We start from the raw sequence: 20,692 nt of genomic DNA, 5'->3' as shown, positions 1-20,692 counted from the left end.
AACTGTCCGTAACTGTACACATTTAGACGACAATAAAGTTCGGTCTAACTTTCTAGGTCTATAATAAAAAGAAATTAAGATGGGTAGGGCACGTTTTACAAATAATGAATGGAAGATTGACGAGAATTATGCTTTTTGACCATCTACTTGGTTAAAAGACAAAGTATATAGTCTTTATAGTGGACTGGACTTTGTAGTCCAGTCAATGGGTAGTCGATCCTTCCGAGATAATATTCTGAGCAAATAATATTCACGCAGTCTAAATGCATCCTTTTGAACAGAAGAAGCTAAATATATGTTACACTATACTTCTAGACACCTTGGTGAAATAAGAATCGTAAACCCGCTCACACAGGAAGGATTACTTGAACAGGGACTTACTTAGGGAGAGGGCAGGCTTTGGGCTGGAACCCATGGAATCCTAAATTATCTTGAATTTCCGGAAATTTCTAGTCTAAATACCAAGTGAATGTGTTTTAATACCCCTCCCCCCCCCCGTAAATATGGGAGGTACCTCCCATTGTTTTTCACTGGACTTTATAGTCCCTACGAGCTGTGCCGATCTCCGTTTCTTGGTCCTTAAGCTATGAGGTACAATGGAGGTTTGGGGTCAGCCATCCTATGCTTTCACACACCCTTCCTGTTTACATTCACCAGGTTTCTACATGTGTACATTTGGAGCTGGGTTGTCTCTGGCTAGGCTTAAGTCATACCACTGATCCTCGTCCCAAGCCAGATAATAGGCAATACCAGGAATTGAACCCTCTTGGGTTCAAACAAAAGGCGATGTGCTCCCACATGGGATGGGAGGCGTCATAATAAAGTATTTATAGAAGATTAGAGTTACACGGGAGGGGATATAGAGTAAAGCTTAGAATGGAATTGGAGTGGAGGAGTAGCGTGCGCAGCTATAGTAGCCTTTGCTGGGTCGGTGCTTCAATGGTTTATTATTATTAGAATTAGTATTTCACAACCCTTTTATAAATTGAATATACTGCAGTCCCTCAGATGTCCCTATCAACTATAAAGTATAATAGTATGGAGTCTGCTATTTTGAAAGTTTTTTTTTTACCTTTGAACTAATGAGATATTTTAGGAATCAAATTTTTAGAAATCCCTTTATAAGAAATGTGATAAAAGTGAGTGTAGCACTTACAGAGGCATTAGCTTGATTAGTAGATAACGTTTTAAGAGGAACAGTGTGGTTTTAACGCGGGGAAAAGATGCGAGACAAAATTATCATTCTTAGATTAACGATGAAGAACTCTTCAAATTTAATGATATGGTGAGGGCTTGACGGAATATATTCCAAAAACGCAAATTTACTACATGCCTTCTGAAGGCCACACACAAATATATGGTCATTGAATTAAACTTAGGTTACTTTTTTCTCTTTGCTTTACAATTTCGTCTAAATTCAAATAAAAAACGTATAAAATCAAACAGTCGAGCCAGAGGGGGAGGATAGCTGCTTATACCAACGATAAATGCAGTACCCGCTACACATGGTAGTACCATCCAATCTGAAAGTGGGAAGGGTGGTAGCACTTTCTATTTAAAATTTTTCTTACCCTAAAATTATTGCTAAGCAATAATCAATTACAAAAAAAACAACAAATTAAACTAAAACTAAAAAAAAAAATATCCTAAAATAATTGAAGATATACAGACAATTAGATTGCAACATATTCTCTCCTGTTTCTCTGGTAAATAAATAAATAAATATATATATATATATATATATATATATATATATATATATATATATATATATATATATATATATATATATATATATATATATATATATATATATATATATATATAAAAACACTGCTTTCTTTTTATATCGATCTCTATGCAATGCATTTTTTTTCCCTCATCCCTTCACTTTTTAGCATTCATCTTCAATCAGTTGACTTTCACGGCATGTTGTTGGATGATAGCCGTTACTATCCTTTTTTCCGTTATTATAACTTTTTTAAAATAATATCGTACATGGATATTAAAAATATGCTTACTTGAATAGGTCCTGGATTTCTTTCAGTGTTGCTTCAAAAGGTACATTTCGGACTAGAATCTTCGACGAGGTTTGTTTGCCAACAGTATTGGTACCACGACCCGTAGAGACATTTGTACTACAAGAAAAACAAAAATGGAATGCGTCAAAAGCTAAATATCTTGTAGACTGGATTATTTTCGAAAAAAATATACATATATGGGCCAAAAATTTAGGGCGTTATATCTCCCCCTCCCCTCCAAATATCCATGAATATCTGTAAAGAAAATCCGCATCCATGAGTCATTCTTTTTTAATATTTAGAATTTTCAGCAAAAATTGGATGACTTCGTGCAAAAAGCATATATTGGAATTTAGACTTTGAAATAAAATTTTGCTTTAAGGCTAATCAAGATAATAGTTACCATTCGTGAATCAGCTACAAACAACAATTTTTTCTCACTAGCCAGCTTTTTTTTTTTTTTTTTTTTTTTTTTTCAACACTTTTTCATTTTTGGTTACTATGGGCCGTAATTCGTTCTTTACTAGGTTGCAGCGTGATTACTGTAAACAACTACATACAAATCCATTACTCGCTATTGTTTAAGCTTCATTCTGAGTACTGTAGCCCCTAATGGACTGGATTAGGTGTACTCACTGACCAAAACATGAAATTATTCACTGACTAAAACAGTCAAATTTTCGTGAGATCAATTTCTTCTATTACAGTTTCATTATAAGCATTCATTTATTTGAATCCTAGAGTAGGATTTTCTTTTATTTGTAGCCTATAGATAGATAGATGTCTTTTATTTATTTTTTTAAGCCAAAGGTCTGTGTCTACAAAAGAACAAAAGTACATACACATTTAACATTATTCCCAGCCCTCACCCGCCCTCCCAAAAAAAAATATTTCTATATGTGTCATTCCCAATCTAATATATTTTGCTATTTTCTTATAGTTCAACAGTCTTTTGGTCCCGTTACTGAAATGAACTCATCTTACCCAACATTGCTAAAAACAATAATTTCTTGCTTGAATCTTGTAATTCGGGCTAAAGGGCTATAAAGTGAAGCAGGTCCTCACTAGTTTCTCCACATATTGGTCATGAGTCAGGACCACCATCATCCTTACCCTCCCTAAATATTTCCCGTACAATCCCTTTATATGGGCCTTTCTAAAGAAGTCCAACAAGAGATGCTACAGTCAAACGGGAGAGACGCAATGAAAAACCCGTTTTTACGAGATGATTCAATACACCGCCGTAGAGAAATACATTGTATAGCGTGGTTTTAAGATATTTAAAGTATTGTTTTTTTGGAGGTTTTTTTTTTTGGGGGGGGGGGAAGTTACCAAGGTTAGGTTACGTATTTAATATATGCTATGCTTTGCCCCCCACTCCCCCTAATGTGCAAATAAAAAGCCCAAATTGGTTTCTAAACAATTATATAGTCATCCTATTTTATTTTATTTCATCAGCACTAACCAAACTTGACTTTTTAGAAAGGCCCATATAAAGGGATTGTACCATATTTCTTTCTTTCTCCAAGTGTAAAATATATATCATATCCCCACACCTCCTTCCATTGCTGATAAACACAAAAGAAAGTCGAGTGTAACTTCAAAATGTCACTTTTGAATCTTCTGTTTTTTCAACATACCCTATGAACTTTTCTCAATATCTTATCATTCTAACCAATCCTTTTACCCTTAATGAAAACAGTCCTAGATTGCCCTTTAACACCAGACTATTAAATTTACCACTTAAGCTATTAGTCTCCTAAAATGCCCTAAATATAGTTTTTCTATTTTCCCCTTTTTCCGAACCCCAAAAATCCCCACAATAATTTTCAACTGACCCCATTTTCGTTAAAAAATTCCTAAGGGGTGTCCCCAGTAACGCCCATGGAGTCTTCTGACCTTTTCAACTCGCCATTTTCATATCTATACTAACACCAAAAAAAACCCCAATAAACTGCCCTAGAAGAAAAAGCATGTCCCTGTTTTAATTGTTTTTTTGTTTTTTTAGTTGAGCACGGACCTAGTCTTATAGAACTGCAAAGTCTAAACCGTGTCCTCAGTTTAAACTGTTAAAAATAGCCTAAAACTCCAAACAAATGATGTCAGATTGAAAAACAAACTACATTATTAAAATCACCATAGCCAGTAACCCCCTTTAGGAGACTTACAGAGACTAAATCAGACAAAATCCACCAGGTGATTTTTGTTGTCACTTTTTTTTTCTGTTGAGCATGGACTTATTCTTATAGAACTACGAATGCACTTTATTTTGCACCAGATTTTGCTGCACTTTATTTTGCACCAGAGTGCGTAAATCAAATTCAAGGGACAAAATGAAACGCAACCTACCGGGTGATTTTATTGTTTTTTTTTTTTTTTTTTTTTTTTCTTGTTCTTACGTCTCAAAATTTTATACAACAATTATTTGCCAAGTTATTACACAAGACAACAGTTATTTTCCAAGACAAAAGTGCCAGACTTACTAAACAGTTCGATTTTTGAACTGTTATTTGGCAAGTTATTAGCTGAAAAAATAGTTATTTGCTAAGAAAGAAAGTACCACACTTACTCAAGAATTCTATTTTTGAACTGTTATTTGCCGAGTTATTGCCCAAGACAACAGTTATTTCCTTAGACAACAGTTATTTGCCAAGATAAAAGTGCCAGACTTACTCAACAGTTCGATTTTTAAGCTGTTATTTGCCAAGTTATTAGCCGAAACAACAGTTATTTGCCAAGAAAAAAGTTACTCAACACCCAACAATTCGTCAGACTTACTCAACAGTTCGATTTTTTAACTATTATTTGCCCAGTTATTAGCCAAAACAACAGTTATTTGTCAAGATAAAAGTGCTAGACTTACCTAACAATTCTGTTTTTGATCTTGTTTTGCCCAGTTATTAGCCAAAACAACAGTTATTTGCCAAGAAAAAAGTACCTGACGTACTCAACACTTCGATTTTGAACTTTTTTTTGCCAAGTTATTAGCCAAGACAACAGATATTTGCCAAGAAAAAAGTACCTGACTTACTCAACAGTTTGATTTTGAACTGTTATTTGCCAAGTTATTAGTCAAGACAACACATATTTGCCAAGATAAAAGTGCCACACTTACTCAGCGATTCTATTTTTGAACTGTTATTTGCCAAGTTATTAGCCAAGACAACAGTTATTTGCCAAGAGAAAAGTACCAGACTTACTCAACAGTACGATTAGATCTCTTCAGTTCAAGAGCATGGCCATCAAGTAAAGCTCTTTGTAAAGTTTTCAATGCTTTGTCGGCGTCATTCTTTTTACTGAATGTGACAAAACCATAACCCATAGATAACTTCTTTGCAGGGTTTTTCGGATCCTTTTTAGTTGCTATTGTACATGATACAACATCCCCACATCCAGTGAAATGCTAAAAATAATTGAGATGATTCAAAATAGCTCAATCAGTTACAACAAAATAAAAGCATTTTTTCAACGGATATTCAGACAATCAAAAGCTATCGACCTTTTATACGTTTAATTAGAGCTGATACTTCTTCAGACAACCCCAGGTTCAAACAGTTTCAGCTTTAAGCTTTCCAGGTTCAGCTTTATTTTTCTAGAAAAAGATTTCACATTCATAAAAGATGCAGAAGAAGACGGCTAAACTGTTAAAACAAATCATTCCATTGCATCGCGCTAAACATAAACAACAAAAAGAAAATATATAAATATATAAAAAAGAGATAACAATATTAGGTTTAAACTCAACCTACTAAAAAAGTCAGGTATGACATTTTTGGCATTAGGAAATAGGGTAGTTTCTCAGAAAAAAAACTTTTTTTTTATCTGTTAAGCCTGATGTCACATCTGGTATAAAATCTGTTAATATTAAAATTTGTTAGCAGAAAAATGCAGGCTTCCACTTAAATTGTAAAACAGATTCGTTTTTCAACGGTCAGCAGTTGTCAGATAGGACACATTTGCGCCATTTGGGTGTTTTTTGAGGTGGCTGCGAATTTAATTTTTTCTATCAGCACATTTTTCAAAGTGAGTACTTTTGAATTCTAAAACAGATTCATCTTTCAACGGCCAGCAGTTGTCAGATAGGACACATTTGCACCATTTGGGTGTTTTTTTTAGGTGGCTGCGAATTTAATTTTTTCTATCAGCACATTTTTCAAAGTGAGTTCTTTTGAATTCTAAAACAGATTCATCTTTCAACGGCCAGCAGTTGCCAGATAGGACACATTTGCACCATTTGGGTGTATTTTGAGGTGGCTGCGAATTGAATTTTTTCTGTCACCACATTTTTCAAAGTGAGTTCTTTTGAATTCTAAAACAGATTAATCTTTCAACGGCCAGCAGTTGCCAGATAGGAAACATTTGCGCCATTTGGGTGTTTTTTGAGGTGACTGCGAATTGAATTTTTTCTATCAGCACATTTTTCAAAGTGAGTTCTTTTGAATTCTAAAACAGATTAATTTTTCAACGGCCAGCAGTTGCCAGATAGGACACATTTGCGCCATTTGGGTGTTTTTTGAGATGGCTACGAATTGAATTCTTCCACATCAGTACATTCCTCAAAGTGAGTTTTATTTGAAAAATTGTGTCTTCAGCACATTTTTGCCGAAAAAATGGTGCCTTTAGCATATCTTTGATAAAAAAAAATAGACCGGCACATTTGATGAAGCACATTTAAAGAGAAGTGTTCAGCAAAAGAAAGATAAATTCCTAACAAAATAGAGATAAACAATAGAAACTGAATAATTTCTCTATAAAAAAAAATATAAACTGATTAGCTATTTTTCTCCATAACCACTTGAAACAAAAGTTATATTTAGAACATATCTTTAAATTGGTTATACCCAGCTCTGACTATTTGTCAGGCTGTGATGATCGTTGTGATGATAGTTTGTTATGAATGACGTTTCAGATAGTTTGTGATGATCGTTGTGATGATAGTTTGTTATGAATGACGTTTCAGATAGTTTGTGATGATCGTTGTGATGATAGTTTGTTATTAATGTCGTTTCAGATAGTTTGTGATGATCGTTGTGATGATATTTTGTTATGAATGACGTTTCAGATAGTTTGTGATGATCGTTGTGATGATAGTTTGTTATGAATGACGTTTCAGATAGTTTGTGATGGTTGTAGGGATGAAGAGTGGTAGGAAGGCTGTTGTATGGGTGCGTTATGGAAATGGTATTTTTGTGAGCCTAATTTGTATACCCAGCTCTGACGACCACGAAAATTGCTGGTTGTGATTATCTCTTTACCAGCCGACCATAGCAAGCAACATGAGTAATAATAATCGACCATTATTTACTTCTCGCATGTATCAACCCATAATTAACATGCTGCAATACTATTACATCATCACCATATTTACCATTTTTGGTTTATTGCGCTCGAGTCACAGCATTGCAACATATGTTGATGAGAAAGCCAGGATTTATGAATTGTATATATTTTTCGTTGATTTTAATGTCAGCCTTGCACTTTTAAATTGATAGTTTGAAATGGAAAGAACTCTGTTTGAAAAGCCTATATAAGCACTAATTTGTTCCTAAGCATTGTCTATTAATACTGTCTCCCCATATCTTCGGCAGTTCACCATACAGATAAGAGACTGCTGCTTCCATCTTTCCTTATTTCAACGAATTTGGTCTTAAATCTTCATTCGAATTGGATAAACACACATATCACATTTGAGATAGGAACATAGCCCAAATTATGCACAACATACGTTGATTAATATTGATTAATTATAATTACATGATTATAATATAATATTAATTATAATAACAGATATATACAGCAGCTTCTCCGATGATTTAGGTATGATATTATAAGAAAAAGAGCCATCTACCCATGCGTTATCTACAACTCCCCCCTTGGCAATGCGGGCCAACGCCGGTAAAATAAACTTTAAATCGTAACTGGAAATGTGTATAAAAACCGGTACGAAATATTGCTGTCTACGTTTATGTTGCACGATTGATGCGCAACCCCTCTAAAGTTACTCCCTCCCGATGAAATTTCTTGCCATAAATGATCATGATCGATCACCTTCCTCTTTCCCCCATTCCCAGTACCATCATCAAATTCTCCCTTGCAAACCCAGCATATTTTACGATTTTCAAAGATTCCATTTCCTTCAAATTTCGCTGCAACATGCCACCAGCAATAATCGTCTTCAAAAAACACCTCTAAACTATAGAGATTTTACTAGCTTCTCAAACTACAATAGGTCTCCAAATATTGCTTATATTCAGTAAAGATTAGCATAGAAATTAGCATAGAAAATCGGATTTATATTTCCTATATACAGCCCACGAAATTATCAAGCAGCGCCTTATCCGTGAATGGGCGTTTAGGACAATAAACTAAAAAACACAACGAATCTTTCAGCGTTATTAAATAAAAAAAAAAGTTTTTTTTTAACAGAAAGTAAGGAACGACGTTAAAACTTAAAACGAACAGAAATTATTCCGTATATGAAAGGGGCTGTCCCCTCCTCAACGCCTCGCTCTTTACGCTGTTCGCATAATTTCTGTTCGTTTTAAGTTTTAATGTCGTTCCTTACTTTCTGTTAAAAAAAAACTTGTTTTTTTTATTTAATTTTTGAACGTTTTTGAAATAATGCAGGTTTTGATTTTGGCTCACCGTACATGAATAATTAAAACCAAATTTGGAAAATTAATTTTACTTTTTTTTGGTTAAGTGGTTTTCTCAAAACCTGTTTAATTTAATTTACGAACGTTTTTATTAATAATAAATATACGTAACTTACTAATTATCTAATGTAACTAACTTCTATATTCATACATTTTTAATACGTATATCAGAGGGTTCGCCCCCTAGTCAATACCTTGGTCTTTAAGCTAAAGTTCGAATTTTGTTCCAATTCTTTAAAAATGACCCCTTAATCACAAATGCCGTTAATTAGAATAAATAGCTCTTATGAAAGTACTAAATAATCTTTGTCTTAAAGAGCGAGGTATTGACTAGGGGGTGAACCCAATCACATACATGATATTTTCTGTCGTTTTAAGTTTTGATGTTGCTCCTTACTTTCAGTTGAAAAACTTGTTTTTTATATATATATATATAATTTCTGATCTTTTTTTAAATAATGCTGGGAAATCCGGCGCCCCCTCATAGCAATGTCCCTTCGCCCATAAAAACTTCCTTCATGGAAATATCCTCCCACATGACCCCGACCCACTTCCCACCCCCCCCCCCACTACCAGAAAAAATCCCCCCTGAAAACGTCTGTATATTTTCCAATAACCAATACTGTATGTTAACATTGGGTAAAGTTCATAACTTTCAGCCCTCCCCCCGGGGACTTCGGGGGATTAAGTCATCCTAAAAGACAAATTTATCATATTTTCGACCATGTTGAACAAAATGGCTATCTCAAAATTTTGATCGGGTGACTTTGGGAAAAAAATGAGCCTGGGGGGGCCTAGTTGCCCTCTAATTTTTTGGGTCACTTAAAAAGAGCACTAGAACTTTTAATTTCCGTTCGAATGAGCCCTCGCACGACTTTCGTTCGAATAGGACCGTTGGGTCAATACCATCACCACTGAAAAAAAAAAAAAAAAAAAACAAAAAAAAATAAAAAAAAAAAAACACGCATCCATGATCTTTCTTCTGGCAAAAAATACAAAATTCCACATTTTTGCAGATAGTAGCTTGAAACCTCTGCAGTAGAGTTCTCTGATACGCTGAATAGGATGGTGTGATTTTCATTAGGGTTCTATAGCTTTTAGGGGGTCTTTCCCTTTTTTTCGAAAATCAGCTAAATTTTCTCAGGCACGTAAATTTTGATAGATAGGACTAAACTTGATGAAACTTATATATTTGAAATCAGCATTAAAATGTGATCCTTTTGATGTATCTATTGATATCAAAATTCCGTTTACTACAGTTTCGGTTGCCATTGAGCCGGGTCGCTCCTTACTTACAGTTCGTTTACCACGAACTGTTTGACCAGAATTCAATAAAAAATTGTTGCTCTGTTTGTTCGATATCATACTCCTTCATCAATTGAAAAGGTTTGTGTATATTGTTTTCTTGTATAGTGTAATCACGTGAGGTATCAATTCGTCTTTTCTTAAATCATAAAAGAAAACACCAAAATAGATGAGTAGCACACCAAACTTTAAGGGTAACGATTTATAATGACTAAAAGGGTGTTATTTAGTAAGAATAAAACATGTGGGATGGGTGAATAAAACATTCAGAGTTTGCTGTATAGCCCAAAGAGCACGAGTAACTTACAAGAGCCGAAACTAGTGCTACTACGGACAAAAAAAAAATCAGCAACACCATCTAATTTTTGCGTTTCTTGGCATTTTTCTCTGTAAATACACGCACAATTAGCATTATTAGTGTAATTGCCAAAATTAGTCAAGCAACAAGCGTTTGATCTCAGTTTCTGTGTTGCATTGTATTGTATCGGATTAACTATGCTTCAAGATTAAGGTCCATGCAGGGACTTAAGTCCTTGCATGGACCCTGCAGTGTGTTGTTACAGCTAGGTCCAAACTCTGGATTTCGTGTTACCAAGCTAAGATAAAATCCACTGCAGCACCACAGGACTCATCGGAGCTCAGGAACATTTGTCGGATAAGGGAAACAGGGACTATATGAAATCTGACATAAAGACAAATAAATAGGATAATTAAGGCGTTAGTGTTTGAATTGTCTGAAATATGATCACTAACATCAGTTAATGACAGGTTTTTAGTCAAACAGCCCACTTTTTTCTAAGATTGTGACATCAAAAAGCTACCTGTTCTTTAGAACAAAAATACAAACTGTCTCCATCTTTATAAAAAGGTACAGACACGCTTCATAAGCTTTTTAAAGAAGCTGTTTTTAAAAACTAGTAAAGTTTTCGCTGTAACAATTTTTTTTGTACAAATTGCGTATTAAATCCCACAAAATTCCCGGCGACACTAAATTACCGACTTAAACAACCCCAAGACGTTCGGACAATGCTAACTACGGAAAGTACTAACCGACTTTAATTGGCCTTCCATTGTACTAAAGTTAATATTTTTCACGAATAATGTTGATCCAAGCTCCCCTTCATCTGCGCCCTCTTTCTCGACTCCATGAACATCTGGCACACGGTTATCGACGGCTGCAACAGCACCACCTAGGAAAATAAACAAGGTCATTTTTACACACCTTTCATCAGTCCATTTTAAACAGGCTTATTTTAATTAATAGCGTCCACAATCATCAAACACTTACCATCGCATAAATATATATTCTCAAATTCCAAAAATAGTATACATAAATTTTCATGTTTCTAGCTTGATTGACGTCATATTTTTGTGACATCAAAGTGACGTTTTGTGACGCCATTTTTCTTTTTAGGATTTTTATAAGCCTTTGTTCATCCTCATGTTTCTTAAATTATTTTGTATCTATTTCACTTTTCTAGCTGCAATAGTACAGCTGATTTTTCAGTACAAAAGAAAATATAACGCACACATACAACTTGATTTTATTTATAGTAGATAAAAGGTTAACCTGTTGTAGCACCGTGGATTGTTGCTCTGCATGGCAATACGGGGCCCTGTGTTCGATCCCCGCCGCAGCTAGGTTGGGTGACAAGCTTGCTATCTGTTAAAACACCCAGCAACTGAAACATCGATTTGACACCCTATGCGCCAGCAATGGCTCTTTATCCCTTTTTTATATAGAAGATTGGCAAAATATTGCTTGTCTTTGACATAAATGGCTTTTTATAAATAGCTGTAACTTGAGTTTATTTTTAATAATCTTATTTTATAGCTTACATCTCAGTTTGAATTTGTTTTAAATAGGTTCATTCATTCAAAAGCTTGACCAATGATCAGATAGCTATCACTACATTAAACTTTGAACTTTTTATGCAGGAATAACTGATCATTACCATTTTTGGTATATTTTAGGGAGTTGAATCATTTATTTTTTTTTTGACATTTTCGAACATAATGATATTTAATAGGGCAAAAAGCAAAAAGGGATGAAAAAAAATCCAATAGTAAATAGTTAATGAATATTTAATCAATATGCTACTACTACGACTACAGCTCACAACTCACAGCAGCACAAAGGTGCCTGTGGCCGACACAGCTACGCACGGTCCTCTCCCATCCCAATTACTTAAAGCTCCCGTCTTCAGACCCCCCAAGAAGTTTCAGTTTCACTTAAACCCTTCCTTACGACCTCCCCTCCCAGTCGGGATGCTATTTGATTTGGCCCTAGATGGTTGGCAGACAAGGACAATATTTGACATAAATCTTTGACAAATATCTCAATATTTGACAGTCATCTTTCATCCGCAGAACGTGTCCTAGCCATGCCAACCTTTGTCTCATTAAAGCCCTAGAAAGTGTCATTTAAAACGTGTTTGTATCCTACCCTGAGAGATCTCCGGAGCCACCAAATAGTACTGAAAAATTCACTTCAAATCCCACTTTTCCAGTCACTCTACCACCACTGATTAACAACCAATCGTAGCACTGGGCTGCGTGAGGGCAACCCAACAGCGCAAGCTCCACCTTCGTTCCAATCTGCTCAAAGCATCACCTGTTCTTCCTTCCCGTTAAGTTCTGATTTCATTCAAATCCTTTCTTATGAACTCTTCCAGCTCCGTTCCAGAACGTTCCAGAGCATTCCAAAACGTTTGGATAGCAAAAAAGCATGATTTTCGGTGATCAGTCCTACTTCATCCGAAAAAACCCAAGACTTTCACTTCTCTCCTTCAAAAGTGTGCTCATGAATATGTTAAGCTTAATAATTTGTTGACTATAACAACATAAATTGCACAGCCAAAGTATTCGGATTCTTTTACCCATTCCCCTGTCTTGGAAGCCTTTTTATTCTTGACAAATTCAGCATATTTTGACAGATTTTTTCTGCAACAATTTATATTTTACTCTATAATAAGTAATTGTCGTAACTCCCAGTAAATTACTACTCTGAAAACAATCATGTGATATAGTACAATAGATGCTTTAAGTGTCCGTGAAGAGACAATGATAGAATCTGATTCGTAGTGGATTTCCAATCCTCACAAAAGACTATATATATTTTTCTTACGTAAGAAGCCTGAAGGCACGCTAACACATCGCATTACAGATAATTTCATACAGTCGGTAAGATTCAGTAGAAGGTGACAAATTTCACACATAGTTTGGCAACCACATCCTCTTTTATTTCATAACTGGGGGATCAACTTGAAACTTTTAGGATTTTATTTTTCAAGGGGGGGGGGATTATAATTTTATGTTGGGGGTAAAATAGTTTTTCGCCAGTCCTCACAAAAGAGTATACACCACAACCTTTTTTTTATTTAATGAATTAATTATTAATTAATTTTATTTATTAAAGTTGTCTACGAAACTGGCTGATCAATTAATATTGGCCAAATTAGCTTGATCATGAACTTCTGAAACAAGCGATTGTGCTACAAGCCTGCAGCAATAACTTGTTCGAAAAAGACAAGATACTCATATTAGTGTAACCATTAGTTTCAGATTTATTCATTCACCTAGCCAGAATTATGATATTACTTACTTTTTCTCGGGGAATGATTTAAACTTTGTTAAAAAATAGGAAAATTTAATTTTTTTTCAATTATTTTCAACCAATTTTCAACAAGTTTTCAATTAAAAAAAAAAAAACATGTACAAAAATTTCATAAACACTTGTTAATGAAAACAACTTTTCTTGTGGGGGTTTAAACTTGCTAGAAAAACCTGAAAATCGTCCATTTTTCACCAATTTTCAACCAATATTCAACGTGTTTTCAGTCTACAAGACCGTGGAAACCCAAATTTCAAAAATTTAATTTAAGCTATTAAATTAATATATTTATTAAGCTATTAATTTATTATTAATTAATTTATAATAATATTTATAATTAATTAAATTTATTTAATTTATAATTAAAATAATAAATTAATTAATTAATTAATTTATTATTAAGCTATTAATTTACGGTCTAGAGCTGTATCTCAGCTAGAAAATGATATTAAAATTACTCCCTTTCATTAGTGTATTAAACTAATAGTAAAAAAAAGAAAAATAGGTGAGTAAAAAAAAAAAAAAAATACCAAAATCTGTACAGGGAACATTTACTTTAAAGTGGCAATGAGGTATGCATTTATGATATTGTGGCTGGTGGTTAGCTGACAGCCTTTTTTACTTTCTCCACATCACAAGATGAAAAAAGTCATAGACGCAAATAAAAAAAGAATGATAAGTCCAGCCACCGAAAATGAAAAGAGGACGGCGCTTTTTTCGCTGAGGACGGCGCAAATATTTCAGCCGTCGTCAGTGAAAAAATAGAAATTAAAAACAAGCACTAAGTAAAAGTGGCCCTTTCCATATAACGGCGAAAGGGTAACTTAATAAAAAAACAGATATTTAATGCCAAGTTAAGGTGCTACATCTGATTTCATTTTATTTAATACTTTTGAAAATCAAATCACTTACCACGTCTGGTACCATCTGACATTTTATCAGGTTGCGAAATGTTATAATGTAAAAAAGAAAAATCAGAACTAAAAAGTTGATTATAAATGGGGCTCGGATAAGTTACTCCAGTATCTCTATTAAGGGCTAATTTTTAGTGTATATTTCTTAATTTCAACTGCCTCTCTGAAACTTTGCTAGAGACCTTTACCGGGGGCACTGATGGAGGTTTTTTAAAACAAAATGTAGAGGTATGGGTTACCGTACATGTTTTGAGCCAAGGCGTGTTTTACCATACCATAAAACTCTTTGCTTAAAAATGTAAAGGGGGGCAAATAAAATAGTAAAGAAACAATCAACGTTCAAAACTACGACGTACAGAGGTGGAACAGAGTATGGTAGAACAGAGGTAGAAACAATCGACGTTCAAAACTACGACGTACTTCATAGGACTGCGTTCAATTCATCTTTTGTAAGCTTGGCCATTTTGATAACTTTTGATTAAGAGGTTTCAATATACTTGGTTCAACCAAAGTATAATCACCTACGGAACAAGTACTGACAAAACCTATCCTCTCCACACAAAAAAGTGACCCTTTGTATACCTACGCGAACCTGGCAAATAAAACCCGTAGTTACACAATTCATCCCGGTCACTCGGTATTTTGGCTCGGAGCGATTAAGCAGTACAGCACTTTGCGTCTAGAGGCGCTGAGGTACGCGGGGTCACTTTTGGAGAGTTTTGTCAGTACTTGTTCCGTAGGTGATTATACTTTGGTAAAAACTTAGGGTTTCACTAAGAATACTAAAAAAAGGCGCACCAGCGGCATATAGGACGGTAATGAAACAGTGCGGGTGAGCAGGTACCATGCCAGACACCTCTAGTGGGGCTTTCGTCATTAGTCGCAACCACAGAGGCAGTCAGCAGGAGGAGGAGGGATATCCAATAGAGAAAACTGGTAGTTACTAGGAGGAAGGGTTTAGGGAGAGGAGGGGGTTTTACAACAAAATACAATAATCAATACTTAAAACGCAGTTATGTGTAAAAAAATGTCTTATTTTTCCTAATACAGAAGGAGCGTAATAAATTGAAATATCTTTATAAAGGATTTCCATAGTCTAGGGTTTAATTACGCTCGCTTGAGAATCACACAAAGGAACTCTAAAATTCAAAATTCAGAAAATGGATAAAATCTAGGTTTGGATAAGGCCCCAGCCATCAGAGCATTTTTTAAAAATGATATCCAAATTCTGAACAATTAAATAATATATTTAATAATTCGCAATTATCCCAAAAGTAATAGTTATATTATTAACCATATTAAATCGCAACTCTATAATTATCTGCCTATATAATTCAGTAACGTCCGTAAACTATTTGCTCTAAAAACAATCGTGTGACTAGATACAACAGATACCTGAAGCAATCCTACCAAGCGAGTGCTTCTCATGAAGCTATCAGTTTGTTCGACAGGCTCGGCTGCTAGTTAAAAAATATTTTGAAACGTGGGTTGAACACGAAAGAAATTCTGACGTCAAAAATGCGTTTATTCAATTCTGGTTAATTCACTTCCTAATTTATTTGCGTCAAATAACCGTTTATTTAATTCCAATTACTTTACTTCCTAATTTGTTTGCGTTAAATAGACGTTTTTTTTAATCCCAGTTAGTTCAATTTCTAATTTATTTGCGTCAACTAAACGTTTATTTAATCTCAGTTAGTTCGCTTCCTATTTTTTGCGTCAAATAAACGTTAATTTAATCCCAATTAGTTCACTTCCTATTTTTTTTTTTTTTGCGTCAAATATATGTTTATTTAATCCCAGTTAGTTCACTTTCTGATTTGTTTACGTCGAATAAACGTTTATTAAATCCCAGTTATTTCACTTCCTAATTTTTTACGTCAAATGTACCTTTATTTAATATTAGTTTTCCAAATTTGTTTGCGTCGAATAAACATTTCTTTAATCCCAGTTGTTAGTTCACTTCCTAGTTTGTTTGCGTCAAATAAACATTTATTTAATCCCAGTTACTTCCCTTCCTTATTTGTTTGCGTCAAATTTGTTTATGTAAAATAGGCATTTATTTAACCCCAGCTAGTTCATTTCCTACTTTGTTTGCATTTGCGTCAAATATGTGTTTATTTAATCCTAGTTAGCTAACATTCTAATGTTCTTGCGTAAAATAAACGTTTATTTAATCCCAGTTAGTTCATTTCCTTTTTTTGCGTCAAATAAATGTTTATTAAATCCCAGTTAGTTCATTCCTAATTTTTGCTTCAAATAAACGTTTAATTAATTTTTTTTCCAAAGTTGTTTGTGTCAAATAAACGTTTATTTAATCCCAGTTAGTTCACTTCCTAATTTTTGCGTCAAATAAACGTATATTTTTTACTAGTTAGTTCACTTTCTAATTTGTTCGCTTCAAATAAACGTTTATTTAATCCCCGTTAGTTCACTTCCTAGTTTTTTTTGCGTTAAATAAACGTTTATTAAATCCCAGCTAGTTCCCTTCCTAATTTTTGCGTCAAATAAACGCTTATTTAATCCTAGTTAATTCACTTTCTAATTTGTTTGCGTCAAATAAACGTTTATATAATCCCGGTTATATCACTTCCTTACGTTTTTGCGTCAAATAAACATTTACTCGCTCCCAGTTAGTTCTCTCCCTTATTTTTGCGTCAAATATACGTTTATTTAATCCCGATTAGTTCACTTCATAATTTGATTGCGCTTTCGTTTATATTTATTATTTGTTAAGAGGGCAGCGAATCATAGAAATCGAATCGGTCAAGATTCTCTTCTCCTTGTACAGCACTAAACTGTTAATAGCAAACTTACCTTGGACAGGTTTCTCCTCTGTTTTGATTTCTTTAAGAACATCAACGGGGGCCCATTCCAAATACAATGGTGTATTTTTAAACCTCGTGTAGGCCAATTTCCTAAAGGCAAGTTTAGCTTCCGTCTGATTCAAATATTCAATAATTGCTAGAAAAGAAAGTGTCAATGTAAGATAATAGAACCTTCAGTAGCGTAATTCACGAAAATTTAGGTGGACAAAATGTATTACACTTGCGGCAAAATACATTCGCTTTCCATATTTACTGCCATTTTTGAATTTTCTAAAGAAGCACCATGGTTGCAACGTCAGATACAACCTAATAGAAGTGAACTTTATCCCATAGTAACCGAAAAAAACTATGAAATGAAGAAGAATTGCCATTTGAAGCTGATTCAAGAGGGGCGACTGTTATTTCAGCTAATCTGAATGGTAGAAGTTTATTACGAAAACCAAATTCACGGGAATCAAAAAAATAATGGCTTGAAACTCATCGAAAATGGTGTCCGATCAGAACAAAAAATTCCACTATTGGAATCGCCGGAGCCAAAAATCCTATAGAAGAATTACAGTCTTACATCTTGAACAAAAAGGAAAACCTAATTTTCGCACGGAAAGCATTGATAATCTAATAAACCTAATAAACCAGTGACATTTTTGATTTCAAGAGTTATTGGATGCTCACCTGTGCCGGAGACATGGAGGGAGTATTGTAGTCGGAATAAAGATGGCAACATGTAATTCTCAAACCTAAGATCCAAGTAACTCGGACATGCTAAATTTTCAGTAAAGCACTAGTTTTACATAATTCTACAAATACAGAGAAATCTCACGAGTCAGTTTATTTCAACCAGCTTTGCAGATATATTTTGCATAAACTGCGAAGTAATAATTTTTATTCGTTTTGTGTTTCAGCTTCAATTATAACTTCTATCAGAAAAACTTATTTTTTTAATTAATTTTTGTTTGTTTTCTTTTTTTACACACAAAAAAAAACTTTACAGTAAAGATATTTGTTTAACTTTGGTGGAGAAACTTAAGAAGTCAACATTAGTTTTGTGAAAATAGGACAGCAATTTTTACTTCAAACCTCTCTTAAATTTCCCATAAAAAAAATCTACAATTTTGTCACAAAAAAAGTCCAAGGGGTATACTAACCTACGTATCTTTAAGGAGTTACAGATAAAAATCAATTGTTTATGGAATGGTGCCCCTATATGAAATATATAGAAATTTTACAAAACTGAAGGACATTAAAAGAATTTTATATATGTAATTAATATAATTTAAGAGATTCGTGTTTTTATTGCAATTTTTCTGTCGCAATGCTGCAAAGCATTTGGAACTTCTTATGAGAAAGCATAGCCTACTTTAATTATTTTTGCCTTGGACACAAGTCATTCATTCTTTTTTCTTTCTTTTTTTGTAATTTCTAATACAAGGAACACTCTGAAAACCAGTTTATGACGAGATTTCAGACAATGAGGTAACCGGATTGCTTAAATGTGATGTCATAACCAAAAGAAGTAACTTTTCAAAAGATACGCCTGTTGAACCATCTTGTATATGAAGACGCAGTTTTTGTCAGAATTGCATTTTATTTTGACATTATCTTTTGTTACACAACAAAATTACTGGATATGGCAATTTTCTTTCCAAAGAGCCCTCTCCCAAGACTTTACAACCACTAGTTCAGCATGATCACCCTTGGACAAAAAAAAGGACACATTAGATTTTCCTATGTGAAAAAGTCATTTTCTCTGTTGTCCAGGATGGGGGATTGTAGATCTCATATATGGAGTTTTAGACCATTGTGATTCCAATGGGGGAGTTTTCATTTCGATCCGACACCTTTTTCGAGGGATATCAGGCTCTTTTTCGAGATTCCTCAAAAAATTATTTTCGGAATAAATTTTTGTTAAGATTAGCCGAAATAACAGGTACCATTCCTGACTCAGTTCAAATGACGATTCTCCCTCACTTAACAGTTTTAAACATCTTCTTAAACTTCTAGTTGCTATGGACGGTGGTTCGTTCTTTACTAAGTTGCAGACAGGGCTGCAAACATAATCCAGCTAGGGCCAGCTTTAGGGGGTCCTAAAAAGAGGTAGGAAGATATAAAGAAACATTCAAAGCAGGTAGGATTTCAAAGGAGGTTGTAAATGTGAAACACTTAACAGTTAGGGTGAAGGGGCGTGTGCAGCTCAAGTGGTTCACTGCACACGTGGTGCATTGGATCATGAAGTGGTTCATTGCAGTGCCGAAGTGGTTCGGCACTGCAATGAGTTGTTAGTGTTAGCAGTCAGGGCATCAGAGTCGGAGTCGTTGAGTAGGATTTTTAGTAAGTTTTTGCTGAATGGAGCCGGAGTAACAAAAGCAATGTAAAACCCTTTGGAGTCGGAGTTATGGAAACACATAAAGGCATAAATTTTACAAACGTATAAATTTATGCTTTTATATTAATATATAATCTATAAGATAAATAACAGCTATTAACAGGGTTATTAAAATTATATTTAGAAAAGAATTTGATAAAACTAAAGTACTTTTTACGAAAAGGGAAGAAAAGAGGCCTTTACGAAAGAGAAGTATTACAGCTCGGAGTCGAAGTAATTATGTTTAAAGTTTCTGAAGTCAGAGTTAGAGTCGGTATATTGAAAATGTCTGGAGTCAGCATAACTTATAACCGACTTCAAGGCCCTACTAGCAGTAGCAATATTTCTTCTAATATGACTGTCCTCCCCCACCCCCGCTCTTATTATGTGAATACCCATCTGCAAATAAAAGCAGTGTATAAAATAGACCTACCAGAAATCTATTTAACTGCTAATAAAGCACAATATATACTTTCTTTTATTAATTAGTGATATTCCGATTCGGTTTTGGGGTATAAGCCTAGAATTAGGCTATTGGGAAAGAAACATGTTAAGAAAACAATCCTTACTTCATAATATGCAGAGTAATTGTAGTTAACACATTTTGAAGACGCTTCCACTATACCTTACCCCCATCCCCTTCTAATCTGTAAATATACAGCCCAAATTAGATACCTCCCATGTTTTCTGTTTCTTGATTTCCTCAGTGTTGATTAAATTTACGGGTAAACGAATTGAAAAGAGAATGGCGGATGGCAAAATGCATGTGAAATATGTAACTGGGGTTATTTATTTTCACATAAGGGGGGGGGGGTAAAAAAGTACAGTGGAAGAACCTTCAAAATGTGTTAACTACATTTTTTCGCTGATTACGAAGTAAGAAATTGGTTTCTTAACATGTTTTCTTCTCAACAGCCCTAACTCGAGGCTTATACAAGTTTTAACGTCATCTTGTTGTCGGATACCCACATTTTTTGCCAAAAATGTCTCGCA

General features: G+C 34.3%; 1 protein-coding gene across 1 annotated transcript in view; it reads right to left on the bottom strand.

Moving 5' to 3' along the window:
• Nucleotides 1-2,017: 2,017 nt before the first annotated feature.
• Nucleotides 2,018-20,692, bottom strand: part of LOC148939060 (putative RNA-binding protein 19) — an 89,377-nt gene continuing 70,702 nt past the window's right edge. The window contains exons 6-9 of the mRNA XM_089107355.1: nucleotides 17,327-17,473; nucleotides 11,033-11,172; nucleotides 5,222-5,424; nucleotides 2,018-2,138 (exon numbers count right to left, since the gene is read on the bottom strand). Coding sequence (XP_088963481.1) covers nucleotides 2,018-2,138; nucleotides 5,222-5,424; nucleotides 11,033-11,172; nucleotides 17,327-17,473 — 611 coding nt within the window. The remainder of the gene's footprint in view (nucleotides 2,139-5,221; nucleotides 5,425-11,032; nucleotides 11,173-17,326; nucleotides 17,474-20,692) is intronic.

The sequence above is a fragment of the Artemia sp. Qi Xiang Cuo genome, unplaced genomic scaffold (genome assembly GCF_049724085.1).
Source record: "Artemia sp. Qi Xiang Cuo unplaced genomic scaffold, ASM4972408v1 HiC_scaffold_22, whole genome shotgun sequence".
Classification (NCBI taxonomy): domain Eukaryota; kingdom Metazoa; phylum Arthropoda; class Branchiopoda; order Anostraca; family Artemiidae; genus Artemia; species Artemia sp. Qi Xiang Cuo.
The sequence above is the reverse complement of the archived record's forward strand: the minus strand, read 5'-3'. Positions and strand labels throughout refer to the sequence as shown.